This window comes from Rattus rattus, chromosome 10 (assembly GCF_011064425.1).
Source record: "Rattus rattus isolate New Zealand chromosome 10, Rrattus_CSIRO_v1, whole genome shotgun sequence".
Taxonomy (NCBI): domain Eukaryota; kingdom Metazoa; phylum Chordata; class Mammalia; order Rodentia; family Muridae; genus Rattus; species Rattus rattus.
The window spans coordinates 88,238,101-88,255,101 of record NC_046163.1 but is presented as its reverse complement, the minus strand read 5'-3'; the positions used below and the strand labels follow the sequence as shown (position 1 = coordinate 88,255,101).

The 17,001-nt window shown below is 34.4% G+C and overlaps 1 protein-coding gene across 2 annotated transcripts in view; it reads left to right on the top strand.

Moving 5' to 3' along the window:
• The window catches only part of Cdh7 (cadherin 7), a 94,478-nt gene that overhangs the window by 44,363 nt on the left and 33,114 nt on the right, over window positions 1–17,001 (top strand). For both annotated transcript variants that reach the window (XM_032914785.1, XM_032914786.1), the window contains exons 3-4: window positions 6,927–7,221; window positions 11,507–11,626. In XM_032914785.1, coding sequence (XP_032770676.1) covers window positions 6,927–7,221; window positions 11,507–11,626 — 415 coding nt within the window. The remainder of the gene's footprint in view (window positions 1–6,926; window positions 7,222–11,506; window positions 11,627–17,001) is intronic.

The following is a 17,001-nucleotide window of genomic DNA, read 5'->3' as shown; positions in this document are numbered from 1 at the left end:
TTCTTGTTCTTAGAGTATAAGCTATTGGTGTTCTGTTCGGGAAATTTTCCCCAGTGCCCATGTGTTTGAGGCTCTTTCCCAGTTTTTCTTCTATTAGTTTGAGTATATCTGGTTTTATGTGGAAGTTCTTCATCCACTTGGACTTGAGCTTTGTATAGGGCGATCAGAATGGATCTATTTGCATTCTTCTACATGCTGACTGTGAGTTGAACCAGCACCATTTGTTGAAAATGCTATCTTTTATCCCACTGGATTTTTTTTATCCTTTATCAAAGATCAAGTGACCATAGGTGTGTGGGTTCATTTCTGGGGCTTCAAATCTAGTACATTGATATACCTCGCTGACTTTGTACCAATACTATACAGATTTTATCATTATAAAAAATGAGGTACAGAGCTAAACAAAGAATTCTCAACTAATGAATATTGAATGACTGAGAAGCACCTAAAGAAATGTTCAATATTCTTAGTCATCAGGGAAATTCAGATTAAAACAACCCTGAGATTTTCACCTCACACCAGTCAGAATGGGGTAAGACAAACAAACAAACAAACAAACAAAAAACCACAGATGACAACAGATACGGATGAGAATGTGAGGAAAAAGGAAACTCCTCCATTGTTGGTGGGCTTGCAAGCTGGTACAACTGTTCTGGAAATCAGTCTGGAAGTTCCTCATAAAATTGGACATAGTACTACCTGAGAACCCAGCTATTCCAGTCCTGGGCATATACCCAAAATATAATCTAACATGTAACAAGGACACATACTCCACTATGTTCATAGCAGTCTTGTTTATAGTAGCCAGAAGGTGGAAAGAACCCAGATGTCCCTCAACAGATACAGAAAGTAAGTTACATGTATACAATGGAGTACTACTCAGCTATTAAAAACAATGACTTCATGAAATTCATAGGCAAATGAATGGAACTAGAAAACATCATCCTGAGTGAAGTAACCCAATCACAAAAAGTCCACACATGGTATGCACTCACTGATAAGTGGATTATTAGCCAAAAGATAGCATTACACAAGATACAAACCACAGACCAAAGTGAGGATGTTTCAGTTCTTCTGAGAAGGGGGGGGGATCAAATATATTTATAGAAAATACGGAGACAAATTTTGGAGCAGAGACTGAAGGAAAGGCCATCCAGAGACTGCCCTACCTTGGGATCCAGCCCATATATAGCCACCAAACCCAGACAATATTGCTGATGCCAAGAAGTGTATGCTAATAGGAGCCTGATATAGCTGTCTTCTGAGAGTCTCTTACAAAGTGTGACAAATACAGAATTGGATGCTTGCAGCCAACCACTGAACTGAGAACGGGGTCCCCATTGGAGGTTTAGAGAAAGGATTGAAGATCTGAAGAGGTTTGCCACCCCATAAGAATGACAATACCAACGAACCAGAGCTCCCAGTGACTAAACCACCAACCAAAGAGTAAACATGGACAAACCCATAGCTCCAGCTACATATGTAGCACAGGATGGCTTGTTTGGGCACCAATGGGAGGAGATGCCCTTGGTTCTGCCAAGGCTGAAAGCCCCTCCCTCCAATGTAGGGGAATTTCAGAATGAGTAGTAGGAAAGGGATGGGTGGGTGGGTGAACACCCTCATAGAAGCAGGGAAAGGGGATAGTATAGGGGGATTATTGACAGGAAACTGGGAAAGGGGAGTAACATTAAAAGATTATGGAAGAAAACAAAGTTGACCAATATATTAACATCTCTTCAATTTCAGTTTTCTTTAAGGAATGTTTATCACTAGCAATTGATATTTTAATGAAACCAATTACATGGTCTGGTAATGTTTATCAGGGTTGTCTCATTAATATGTGTATATATATAAGTGTATATGTATGTATATATATATATATATAAATTATTAAATCAGTGTCATAATCCTAAGTTACATCAAAGGTAGTTAAGGAAATGTATGAAATACATTTATTATCTAAAGAAATGCAAATCATTCAGTAGTTTTAAACTCTATTTGATTTGATTTGCATTTCCTGTTGTCGTTAAGCCTTAATATAACAGAGAATTAAACCAAAACTGGTACTTTACAAAGTGGATTATGAATTTACCAAATTTTGTGCTAAACATTATTATTAAAAGTATGGTGTTTTTGAAAAAAATATTTTTCTTAGTTAATATCAAACTTTTATAGTAACAGAAATATGGGGCTTTAGTAAAGATGGGCCCTCATGTCACAGAACTGGTCATGAGATAGTTACCGTGCATTGATAGGTGTGTCCTAAATCTATGGGCATTGCTAGTTATAGTCATGCAGCAGGTGCTATCTCAAAAAACTTTTCTGAAAGAATGCACCTTGGCAAAGTGAATGAAAGTACAGAAAGAGATTTGTGCTTTGGTAATAGTACAGAAAGAGATTGAACCTCATGTCAGGAAAATGGAGAAACAAATTGATGTTGAGAAATAGCCATATTTAATGAACATTTTGAAAACACAAAAAGGAGATGAAATCAATGCAATAAATGTTATATTCAGTTTGAATTGATCCATCAAAAGATGGTTTCTCCGCAAAGATGTTCTTCCTGCAAACTATGTATAGACCATGAATATTTCAATTGATGCTCTATAAATCAATCAGCCATAAGCAAAGGAACAGTAGGCTATCTCTTCTAGATACTTGCTTATCCTGTAAATATGTCACAATCAATATTTCTGATCAAGTAAGTTTTGTTCCTAATCACTTCAGGTCTCCTCATACTAAAACGTGCATTTAACAAAAGGAATTGTGTAACTCATACTTGTCAGAGAAAATTCATATTTGACAATGATAACAGTAGAGAAATGGGTGTAACATAGAAATAAGTGACAGTATTAGAGCAAGGTAAGAATGAGAATATTCATAACAAGTAAAATGTTAAAATATTGAAACTTAAAAATATTTACTTGTTACTACCATGTAACATTATCTAGCCTGAGAAGTAGGAGAAATGCTCTTTCAGAGATAATGGGTCCACAGTACATTATTAATATATATGTTTTAGAACATGTTTATTTATTATATCTAGCCACCTCTGCTTTCTTCTAGCTCCATTCCATCTCCTTTCAAACTACATGTCTCTTTTTCTTTTGCTTTGTTTTGTGTTTTGGCTATTAATAAACTCTAAGTCCAATTAATATTTCTTATTATGTACATGGATTCCAAATGTATGAAACTTTAAAATATAAAAAGTTTTTAAATTATAATAGCTGTTCACAGAGAAATATACATGTACAAAAATATACACACACATATGCGAAACGCATTTTCACTTCTTCCTCTCTCATCTCTGTCTCTCTGTCTCTGTCTCTGTCTCTGTGTGTGTGTGTTTGTGTGTGTGTGTGTGTGATTCTCACACACACACAAACACACTCACACACACAGAGATACACACATTAAGAATGCAGTTTGCACTTATAATACAATGCATTTATTCTATACTGAGGATTCTTTTTCTCAAGGGAGAATGAGAACACAAATTTCTCTACCTCTTAAGATTAAGATAGTGCCTGAGTATAGGAACCGAGCATGTGTCTATGTTTCTCAACAAAATGGTAGCTGCTGTGACTACACAAAATATAAATTGTATGAGGGACTTCATAGACCTCAAATAACAAAACAGCAGCAATAATAATGCAACTTTGCAGAAAGATCCAAAGTAGGAAGATTCCTAAGTTAAAGGTCAGCCTAAAACAGAATAAGTTTAGGTCCAGTTCTGGTCGAATTGGTAATTTCAGGACAGGATCCCACCCAGCTAGTTAATTGTCTGTGCTTACAAAGGAATGTAGATCTCTAGATTTAATTGGTATGTTTAAAATTGTACTTGCTATCTTCTTTTTAAGAATCATGGGGCTATGTTGATTTGTAGAATTAGAAAAAAGGATCCAGGGTGGATAATTGAATTTATATGCAAATAGAGTCTGTGGTTTGGTCTGCAAGAGAAAATTATCTTAAGAAGAAAACATGGCTGTCAGCTTCTACTCACGATTGACTTTCATTTTTAAGTACTGCCTTCTAAAGAAATTATCTAGAAATCTTAGATAATACAGCAGCAATAGGATTTATGTAACAGAAAAATTCTGCTGTGTGTATGTGTGTAACACATTATGGGTATTTAGTGCCATGACAGATATCTGCAAACTGGCAGACTACTTTATGGGATCTACTTTGGAAATCTTTATATGATGATCAATGTTAGATTGCAAGCTTTCCACACCATAGGCAGTTCCCAAAGACCCATCGCAATGATACTCAAATAAGATTAGTTGAAACATTACGTCAGTAGAATTATGTTTTCTTTTCAGATTGTAAACATTGTCTTTTAAGGATAGAGAAAACAAGACCATTTTAATAATAAATCCTATTTCCAAATTAAAAAGAGATTATGAGGGTGCATCTAGATTTGTAATGTACAAGTGAGAATATCTAAGGTTGGTCATTATTTTTAACCAAAGTAGCTTATGCTAACCTTGCAAAAACAGAGTGTTGATTTCAACAAAAATGTGTGTTGCGGTGTGGCAATTATCAGGGATAATACCAGCTTAGCGGAAGTTGTAAGTGACAGAGAGGAGGTGGTGTTCTGTGTCTGTGAAATTATATGTATATATTTGTATTAGGAAAAAGAGTGGTAGAAAACAAGGAATGAGATTTTTGAATGAATAACAAAACAAATAGTATTAATCATCAGTCTCTAAACTCTCTTGTGATCACAGTCATGCAGAACAATCAACGTGATAATACAAAACATAGCATCAGAGCTCATCTTGAAGTTCATGTTTGAGACTGAATGTGTATTATCTTTCCTGTATCTATCAAATGACAATGTCACTCTGCAACCCTGTCTTTAAACAAGGATTAGTTGACTGGAATTAGTTAAATGAGGCATATGAATTGTCTCTGAAAATGGGAAAGCTGTATGTAATTTATATGAAAGTTCATCAAGAAACAAAATCTATATATGCCGAGTATGTATCACGATCCCTTTGAAGTTCATGGATTTCCCACAATCCTTTCATGGCAAACATGAGGGCTTCCCAGGAGTTGCACCTAAGCAGACAAGTAGAAGCAGGGTTAGGAGAGTAGTTGAAAAGTGACTTAATATCTTCTTGACAGCTGCTTAACAATATCTTATCCCATCTGCTTTTTGTCTCAGAACAGCATATTTTTGCTTTGTGTTGCTAAATGTTGGGTCTATTGTACTTATAAGTAGAAAGAATGGACTATTTTATGAGTCATAAAATGAATTCATGAAAACTACACTGAAGCCCCAAACTTCAGATACGGGGAGTTTGTGGAAGGAAGTCAGTTGTACTTCCTTTTCCCAAAATTTCCTTTGTGATAATTCTTCATGTCCTCCTGCATAAGATCACAACTCCTATCCCAGAGGAAGCATTGGAATCTAAATACTGTATACTTAATACTCACACAAATCAGTGAGTTTCCAGGATATTTTTTCTGTAGGGAGCAGTTTTTGCTTTGACATACAGCATACTCAGTCTTTTCCTGCATCAGTTTCTTCATCTGCTGATAGGATTTGTAAAGAATTTATGTACATTGAATGAGATACTGTGTTGATAACATTAAAAAGGTGATATTTAAGGTTTATTAAATCCAATTATAACAATTCATATGTATATATATAGATTACTCTATATATTATTACATATACACAATATACTAATATGCATATCAGTAATTTTCAGTATTATTTGAGATAATGAAGTAATTTATTTTCCTCATAGATTGGTAATACACATGATTCATGAATATACCTTTCTGACACACAATACCAAAAATAAAACCACAATCATATATATGTATGTATATATATATATATCATATCAGAATGCATTTCTGTACTATTTATTCAGAAAACAAAGGATAAATTAGGTATTTTAAAACCTGAAGCACATCTGTCAGAAGCATCACTTGCACAATTGTAAACCCCATCCTCCATATCATGAATAGATGTAAATGCTGTGCCCACAACATTTTAAGTACTTTCCAATGTTCTCTTTTGAAAAATGCAAATGTAGTGCTACGGAAAATTTCAGTATTTGGTAAATTGGCTTTTTGAGTTATTAACCAAAGTCCTAGATGGCAATAGTTTCAAGTGATTATCAATTGGTGAATGATGGATTGGTTTGCATATTTCTCAGGTTATGAAGCTCAGGGATTATGTAATTATTTCTATGTTTATTTCTCAAGGTTCCTCTATTCAACATTGTGTCCTGATATACAGCAGGGCAAGTTTCAGATATGACGTATAAATCAGAAAGCGCTACCCTGCTGCTGATGCTAAGGTTAATCATGCAAATCTATTGCCATTCTTGGCATTTCAGGAACTGTTGAGTTGAAACCCATGCACATACTGATTTAAAATCTCTACTTTCCAGAGCAATGAATTTTCAGTTTCAAAATTTAAAAAACTGATCAATTAAAAAACTGGATTTTCATCTCTGCTGATTAATCAGAGAATGAATGGGGACAAGCTGGGGAGGTAGGAGAAAGAGTTTCTAAGAGAGTGAAACATGTATATGAAACATAAACACATATATATGCAAATTGATTACTATTTCAGAATTAAATTTACAAATATTCTACAGAAAAATCTCATAACATGAAAGTCAAATCAACTCTATGCATGCATATGTATTTAATATATATTTAGGAATGGTGGGGAGATATGTTTAGAAATGAGAGTATGTGCAGAAAGAAATGAAATCTATGTGTTCCCAGTACTGAATTTCACATTGTATATTCTGGCTACTTAGCACAATCAGCACTCAGCTCATCTTTCCATAAACAATGAAATCTCTTACAGCTGTGACATGAGAATGACTTTTACATAACTTTATAGTGCTGACTCTCTTGTAAGTTAATCTCATCTCACATGAATTTTTCAACAGCTTCACTCTGATGTTGATAAAGGAGATGGTTCCATCAAGTACATCTTGTCAGGTGAAGGGGCAAGTTCAATTTTCATTATTGATGAGAACACTGGTGATATCCATGCTACTAAGAGACTGGACCGGGAGGAGCAGGCCTATTATACACTCAGAGCCCAAGCTCTGGACAGACTCACCAACAAGCCTGTGGAGCCCGAATCAGAATTTGTTATTAAGATTCAGGATATCAATGACAATGAACCCAAATTTCTAGATGGTCCATACACAGCAGGAGTTCCTGAGATGTCTCCTGTGGGTAAGTAAAGAGCATGCTGTTTTTGCAATAAGTATTTGAAAAAAAATATTGTTGTAAGGATAGTCAGAATGGAAGAACACCAATGACATGCTAGCTTCCTTCAATCTTCATTTAACCATTTGTAAGCTTTATGTTTGTTGTTTTATACATTTACATTTTATACTGATTTTATTCTGTTCTTTTGGCACAGCTCTCATTGCCTTTAATAAATGGCTTGTGCATTTTCCTTCTATCAATACTTCTTTAAAATTATGATCATAATAATCTCTAACAAGTTATTTTAAAAATAATAAAAGGTACATCACTGTATATTCTTCCCACTCTCCTTCTAACACCCTTCCTCTTATTTATCTCTCAAGTGCAGCTTGAACTCTAAAAGAAAACCAACAAACAATAAACTACTCTGACTATAGGTAATGCCCCCTGATTTGCACTTTTGTTGCCAGAAGGCTGTTAGCAACTGTGCAACTCAGCCCAGAACTGCTGGCTCATTATCTCTCTGAGTATCCAAAGCCCCCAGGACTAATCCTTTTGTAACCTTTTCACATGTAAATCAGAAACCCAGTTGGTTTGTAGAAGTAAAGCAATAGAGAAACAGGAAAACAATGGAAAGCCTCTTCCTATAAAGTCTTTCATCATTTCTTCATTACAAAACAAAATGTAATTTCTTCATTTCCCTTTATGCCAAACCCTATAAAGTTTTATAGTATTTCTTCAATGGCATTTTCTTTAGCCAATATAAACAAAAATTTTAAAATGGGACTATATGATAGGGCAATGTATCCATAAAAGTTATCCTTGTTGATTTTATTTTTAAAGAGTAAGTTTCATATAATACATACAGACCACAAGTGCCCCTTTGACTCCTCCTCTGAGCCACCCAACCAGATTCTCTGCTCTCCTATTCCTCCTCAGAAGACAGAGGCTTTCCTGTGATATCAACCAAATTTTCACATTATGAAATGCAGTAAGACTAGGTATACTTGCATATCACGGCTGGACAAGGCAACCCAGTATGAAGAAAAATTTCTCAGGAGCAGTCAAAAAAGTCAGAGACACCCCCACTTATACTTTTAGAAGTCCAACAGTAACTCCAAGCTAAAGAAACACATCTTATATGCAGAAGGCCTGATGCAGATGCATTCAGAATTTATACCGTATAGACATTTTTAACCAGCATGTTTTATCTTGTTTTATACATTCAATCATTTAACTGGTGCTTTTGTACCAGCAGTGGGATTGGACAGATAAATATTCTTTATGTATTCCATTTATAGCATCACAATTTAGACCCTTATCTTTTTGGGACATGTGGCTTCAGCCGTCAGATAAACTCAAACTGAATGCAAGAGAATCATTGGTACTTGTAGTCTATAAATGTCAGTACACATATGTGCATGTCTGTGACATAGTAGGTGTATTCTAATCCATGACTTCAAAATGCTTCTTGCCAAGAACAGCAACAACAAAGAGAGTGAAGACTGTGGGCAGGGATGTGTTTATGAGAAGTTGGCATGTTTCCTCTTCCAATTAGTTATGCTTACTAAAACAGGTTTTAGGTGTGTTTGACATAGTGTCATATTTCTACCTAATGGGAATTTTATCACCGGATATGCTAATTGGGTATGCAAATTGGTTCTTTTTTGAGACTACATAATGTATCACTATTTTGTTCTGGATGGTTTCTACTCCAGTATCAAGAAGCATGAACATTATGCACACACACAAATTATTTTATTGAATTGATTGATTTTGATGAAATAAAACATTTCATTTAATTTACATTAAGCATATGTTTTACAAATGATAATTAGACCCATAGAACAATTTACACATTGCCACAGAGCATAGATAAGCATAGAAACTTTACACTCAGAGACTAGAAAAAAGAAGAAAAAGCTCCATCAATAAATTGCTTGCCATGAAAGCATGAGGATCTGAGCTCAATTGCAGAATCCATGGCATAAACTGGCAGTATACATGTATAATTCCAGCTCTGGGAGGACCAAAGAAAGATTCCTGGGTATTCGGCCTGATCCATTCACTGAGGCCTAGGTCAGGGAGAGACCTTGTTTCAAATACCAAGCTGGATGGATGATTCATAATGGTGCTTAGGGTTGGTCTCTATCTAGCACCCACAGAAGTGCCCCCACCTACACATATGAAACCTCAAATTTCATAAGAAAGTTTATAAGCACATATTAACAAATATATTTGTACATGCATTTATTAAATAAATATGCTGCTAATTTACCATGCTTTCAAATATTTAAAATATAACTTTTAGATTCATTTATGAATATACATTATTGACCATATTGGTTCTATAAGAAATAATTGGTGATGTTAGCAAAGAGGAAATGAAATACAAAAAAATATTTGTGACTATAACTTAATAATTTCTACTCAAATATAAAAGAGTTGGAATTAGTAAGCTATATTATAATATGAAAATTGAGTGGAATTTTCAAAAAATATTAGTGACAAAAGCCATTAAAAGCATCTGTCAGGATAAGAGTAGATTTAAAATTCTGTATTTATGAAACTACTGTAACCAAACTAGTATTCAATTATAATGATAACTTTTCCTTATGCATTGAGCAGAACATAAATTACATGATAATATATGCATAGATGCATGAATTATGTTGATTTAAAGGTCAAAATTCGAAGTGCAGGTGAAAACCCGAGCTTGAGTTTTGGATCCATGCTTTCACTTTGTTTACTCTTTTATTTAAAACACATTCTTTCTCCTGACTTGATATATCCTGATTATGGTTTTCTTCATAGTTCCTCCCAGCTCCTCATTTCCCCCTCTCCCATCTGGGTTCACCCATTTTGTGTGCTTCATTAGAAAACAAAGGCTTTGCCCACTTTTGTATCCCAGTCCTTCTATTTGGGTTGCCTCATCAAGTCTTAATATGAAGGGGGTGTCTAATTTTATTGCAACTTGATAATGACATGGTTGGTTGATATCTCTGGGAGGCCTGTCCTTTATAGAAGGGAAACTGAGGAGGAATGGTTAGAATATTTAGCATTCAGGGAACAAGAATACCCTTGGCAGGGAATAGAGAGGCAAAGATTAAAACAGAGACAGAAGGAACACCCATTCAGAGCCTGCCCCACATGTGGCCCATACATATACAGCCATCTAATTAGACAAGATGGATGAAGCAAAGAAGTGCAGGCCGACAGGAGCCGGATGTAGATCGCTCCTGAGAGACACAGCCAGAATACAGCAAACACAGAGGCCTATGCCAGCAGCAAACCACTGAACTGAGAATAGGACCCCCGTTGAAGAATCAGAGAAAGAACTGGAAGAGCTTGAAGGGGCTCAAGATCCCATATGTACAACAATGCCAAGCAACCAGAGCTTCCAGGGACTAAGCCACTACCTAAAGACTATACATGGACTGACCCTGGACTCTGACCTCATAGGTAGCAGTGAATATCCTAGTAAGAGCACGGGTGGAAGGGGAAGCCTTGGGTCCTGCTAAGACTGAACCCCCAGTGAATGTGATTGTTGGGGGGAGGGCGGTCAGGGGGGAGGATGGGGAGGGGAACACCCATAAAGAAGGGGAGGGGGAAGGGGATATTTGCCCAGAAACTGGGAAAGGGAATAACACTCGAAATGTATATAAGAAATACTCAAATTAATAAAAAAAAAGAATATTTAGCATTCAAATTACAGAATGATGTTTTCTCAACTTTGTAGTGGTTTGGTTAAAATTTTTAATTCAGTATTTTTAAATGAAGAAATAAAAAGAAATAAAAATAGAACACTTATCAAGAATATAGAGTAAGTACTTAACATAAAGCTAAATGGACAAAATATCCACTGTACAATTGCAGATTTCACTTTCTCTTTTACTCTTGATACATAATAGATGAGCACCAGCTTGTTGTAACCTCTTAGTCTGCCCTTTAGCCAGTCCCTTATTCTTGAGACAATGCTCTGAGTGCAAACTTGTCATCTGAACATGATGGGGAAGACATCTATTATTTCAACCTCATTTGGCTCTGACTTGATATGAATCTAATATTCATTGTTCATCATATTTAGGAAGTATTGTTACCTACATATTTTCAAGTTTTGTTACTAACTTTTATTTCTTTGGTTTGGTTTGAACAACAAAATATACGAGATTGATATTTCATGTGCCTTGGTGAAGATGAATTAAACATAATAAACCAGTGTGATCTAGAATTTCTGATAGTTTGTAAGTTCTTCAGTGATATTTACTTGGGATTTAATCAAAACAACAATAATTTGGTTGTTACCTAGGGACTTCAGTGGTTCAAGTGACAGCAACAGATGCTGATGATCCTACCTATGGCAACAGTGCTCGAGTAGTCTATAGTATTCTGCAAGGACAGCCATACTTCTCAGTGGAACCAAAGACAGGTACGAAATAATATTTACACTTATGGTAGTTGTCATTTGTGTCTTGGATTATACTTAATATTTACTTTCTATTACTATAATAGTAATAGGTCCTCTCTCATTCTATTTTTCTCAGTATGCCAAAATCATTAAAATTACCCTATTATGAAAGAGTTGTCATCTATTTTACTAAATTTATCTAGATTCACTAAAAAACATCAAGTAAAATGCTGTTCACAAATCTATCATATGTGATTCCTGACTTTATCAGGACATTTTCATAATCTGCTGTGTATTTTAATTTTTCTGTATTAATTTCATGTACAATATTAGATAACTATAATTTAAAACAAGTGAAAATATTTTTTTCTGAAACATACAACAGGAAGTACTTATAAGCCAAACCTAAAGGTGTTCAAAATAAATTAGACAAAAAAATGAAATACTAAATTAGAAACAAATTTTTCTTTCATTTCTTGTTAAATTCTTAGAGTATTTATATAGTTGTTTTAGTTGTAGTTCAGTTTTAAGCAAGATTAGTACAAATTGAGTGATATACTATGAAGAATTATTTCAGTACAAAATGTTGCTTTCTTTTTTTCTCTCCTTGTGGAAAGACTTGTGTGTATAAATATTTTAAATTTCCCTCATTGAATATTTTGTCACTATAAGATGATATTAGTTGAATATTTTAATGGCAATGATTCGGTTGATTATATTTCACAAGGTAGAAATAGTATTTCATTCTCAAATCAAAGCAACTACAAACAGGTCGAATGTGTTTGTGAACAATAATTGTAGTATATATGGGAAGTAAATAAAATTTTACTCAGTCATTGTAATGCCTGATTTGGCCAAGGCATACCAAACAAATCATAAGATTTAGAAAATACCTGAAAATTTTAATAGAAAAGAAATTATTATAATTAATCAAGCTAGTGTTGAAGGTGAATAAATGAAAGCATTTGGTTTTGCTATGAACCGTGTAAATATAGAAAGTGTGTGTGTTGAACTGAATGGCATATTAGAAAAATAAAATCTAGACACCATGTTCTTCAATTATGTAAGCTACCACAAATGGTATGGACTTTTAGTCTTGCTGCAGATGGTGTAGTTTTTTTCTGACCTACAGAACTGAAACTACACTAATTCATCAATCGTATATGTCATGGGATTACATTATTCATGTTGACAAAGAAAAACCTCAATTTTAATTTCAAGATATAATAGATTCTATTTGAAAGAAGGTGAAAAACATATTTTTAATACTGTAGTCATGAACATTATTGGGATATCTCTCCCTACAGCTATTCACATAGAAATCTTTTGTGAATCGTGGTACATTAAGATACTTATGCTTTTTAGATATGCTTTTTAAAAAAAATTTTATGTATTTTTGTGGTAAAATGGAAATTTCTAATTCACTAGGTCTAGAGAGCAGGAATCAAGTTTTAGTTAGTCTTGCTTACAGGTGTGAGTATGTTGTTTATTTATGAGAAGAATAACATTTTTCTATTTCTACAAATTTCAAGATTTTATGGAAGATAGTGGAATTTTGACAGAAAAATATGGTGATAATATGCTAAATATAGCATAGTAATAATTGACAAAGGCAATCACTCTTAGGTGTGCTGTGCTTCTTATGTGATAAGGAAGTAGATAAGTTAATACCTCAAAGTTCATGTGCTATAAATGCACTCTTTAAGTATTATATATAAATTCAGAGGGCAAGCATATTTTCTACCATAGTTTCTCCTTCTGCAAAACCATATTGTGTGTAGTAGTAAATGTTAATATTGACAACTTGCTTAAGGATGTAATCTGTGTATGAATATATTTGATATATGACAGGAATTGTTAAATAAGTTTCAGTCCAAACGAAAAGTATCCCTTTTAAAGATTGTTTTGAATTGTTATGGAATTCAGAAGAAATTTAAGTCAAGCAAGAATATAATTCCACTTAACAACCTCAAATCCTGTGCACTTCATTTAGACAGGGACAGTTCTGGGTTACAATTTTTGAGAGGGACAGAAATATCCAGAGACTGAAGGAAAGGCTACCCAGAGACCACCCCACCATGCAATTTGTTCCATCTGCAGACATCAAACCCTGACACTATTGCTGATGTCAAGATGTGCCTGCAGATAGAAGCCTAGCATAGCTGTCCTCTGAGACCCTCGGTCATCACCTGACTAAGGCAGATGCAGACACTCACACTCAACCATTGGAATAAGCCTGGGGACCACAATGGAAGAGTTAGAAGAAAGGGTGAAGCAGCTGAAAGGAATTGCAACCCCATAGGAATAACAACAGTGTTAACTAACTGGACCCCTCAGTGCTTCCAGTGTCTAAACCACTAACCAAATATACTGGGCAGGCACATGGCTTCTCCTACATATGTAGCAGAGAATTGCCTTGTCTGTCATCAGTGTGAGGGGAAGTCATTGGTCCTGTGGAGGCTTGATGCTCTAGAGAAGGGGGATGCTAGAATGGAGAGGTGAGACTGGATGGGTTGGGGAGGATGCACCCACTTAGAGGCAAAGGGGAGGAAGATGGGGTGGGAATTTATGGAGCAGAGAACAGGAAGTGGTAAAACATTTAAAATGTAAGTAAATAAAATGGTTAATAAAGTTAAGAAAATCTCAAAGCCATAAAGCTAGCTCAGGAAAAGGAGTTCATTGCCAAAGTTCATTTGCCACTTGGTAGTTGTTTTGCTTCAGTTTAAATGTGTATGAGTAGTTTCTCTACATACATGGCTGTGAACTGCATGACCAGATGGTGCACTGGAAATGAATGTACAGATAAGAGTTATCAATCATGTAAGTGTCACGAGTAATGTGTGAGCCATTCCTCCAGCTCCCATTGAGGAGTGTTTTCTTGAATATACTACTTAAGTTAGCTTATTAATAGCTGCCATATGTTAGGTGAGGATTTGTTTTAACTAAATTTTATGTTAATAGTTCATCATAACACCTGAAACCTCTCCCATGAGCCTTCCATCATTCTCCGTTCTCTAAAGTGGTTTATACAGTGGTTTAGACAGAAGATTTTTCTACCATTGAACTGCACTTCCTCACATCAGGTATGCTGGCTGGCTCAGTCATCCCACGGATTTGCCTCTCTCCACATCCTCGGTGCACAGTACAATTTCTGGCTGTTTTGTATGGGATCCTGGAATCAAGCCTCGGAGCTAATGCTTACAGGCACACCAGACAAGAACCAAATGTTCGAGCATATGAACCTTCAGTGCGATGTTCGAGCATACGAAACTTCAGTGCACAGTTTACATTCAAATACTCACTTTCAAAATATGAAGCCCAGCTTAGAAGTTAAGGAGAAACATTCTTCAGAAAGAGATTAATCTTTCCTATGTCAGCTATATAGTAATTATATAATTATATTTCATATTTAGTTTTGGATGTTTTTCTGTTCCTAAGAAATGTTTCAGGTAAAAGCATAGCATTTTCATAGTGAACTCATGCTTTTGTGAAATCACAAATATTTGATGAAGAGTGCCAACTAGTCAGTGAGAAATGTATAGATTTGAGCCTGTTGCCCCTTTGTGGATTTAATTCCTAATTACCGTTTTATTACCATTTACTCTAAAAGATATTTGCTTAAATCAACAAACTTTAAGTATTATGGTATTTAAGTTTCTAAATTCCTTTGAAATTTAAATTTCAAGATCCTGTGTAATGGACTTATTTGAAATAGTTGAGTTCTGCTTTAACAAAGACCGTTTTCATCATGCCCTATTCAGAATTGTACAAATTCTGCTCATTTTCTTTAGTTTGCTCTATTTTTGGGCTCTATGGATATATTACTCAATAATTCCCAACATTTACATTTCATACTTCCCATTGTATTATCTGGTATACTTATCTTCCCAAGACACAGTATATATTCCTAATAATTCTTTTTGTTTTCTTTGTTTGACCTTAAATTTTATTTATTAATTACATATTGCTCCTTACAGTTCAATTTTTCTTCATTTTTAAATTCACTTGGATTTCATCCATTTCTGTTTTTCTATTCAAAAGTTAGTTTCTTTACGTGTTTATTATGCTTAGAGAAGAGAATCTTTTTAAAAAAAGTGATATTTACAGAGGCCATCATTCCCACCCAATTTAAGTACACATAGAGGACTGTCATCTTCTCACCTATAATTTGGCAACTCATCATATTGTGTTAAAATAAGCAGTTAGTATTGTAGATGTTTCCTAGGTGGGTAATGTTTCTAAACACTATGTAGCTTGACAGCCATCTGTAAAATGAAAAAGGTTAATGCTGGTAGTAACTAATTCTAAGATATATATGGTATATTGACAGAGACTGAATGTATAGCAGGTGAATATATTCAGTTCGTAGTCACATATACTGTTGTTAGTCATAGGTCTATATTCACATAAAATTGTCTTTCAAGTAGGTACCAATAGAACTGACATGAAAACAATTCAAAACAAAGGAAAGAGGTAGATGACAGGATTATCTGATATAATGTACTTGCAGATAAAGTCATTGCTAATACCAGCAGTTTTCTTTCAAGGACGGGGTATTCCTATTGGACAAATGTTGCATCAAGTGACTTTATGACCTTCACCTCCTACATGCATTTTCACCTCTTACATGCATTATTAACTACAGAAATAACAAGGAACTTGATATGTCCAATTTTTAATTTTATGTTCTTGAGTAGTAAGAATGACTATATACAATGAAAGCAGTCATAATGGAAGAGAGGTGTAAAATTATGGCTTTCAATGTTATTTAGTAAGGCCAATGTATTGAACATTCATAAATTAAATATCTCTAGCCTTTGTTTTCTTTGACCATGTGTTTTTTGAAACAGATAAATCAAAGTAGAATGTGAAGAAAGATTGCAATCTCTAAGCTGTCTGTTCACTGTGATTGATTAAAGAAAAAAAAAGGATTCTTACTGATTAAATATGATCACACTGAGAAATTATAAGACACAGTAACTGAATAAGCTATCATAGTTGGTAGCGCATTAGAAAATCATCAGAATGTTTACCTCAGACTACAGAAGAGACACTTGTTAAACAAAAGTAAATATATATTCATGCCTTCCCTTCCATGTGTAACTCCTGGAATGCTTTCTCTGAAATCGAGTTATGAATAAATCACAGTTTCTTAGTTATGGAAAATATTTTGTCAAGCATAAATTTCAAATTTTATGCATTAGTTTGAAATAATAAATGGAAAATGAAAAAGAAAGCAAAATATTTTCCTGAAGTGCTAATAATAGATTTATTTTTCACTAAATATGACAATAATTATTGATTACTGAATATTTTTAATTTCATAATGTTATCATAAAATATATGGTTCCAGTTTTATCAGACTATCAGTTATATCCATCATATTATAAGTTACT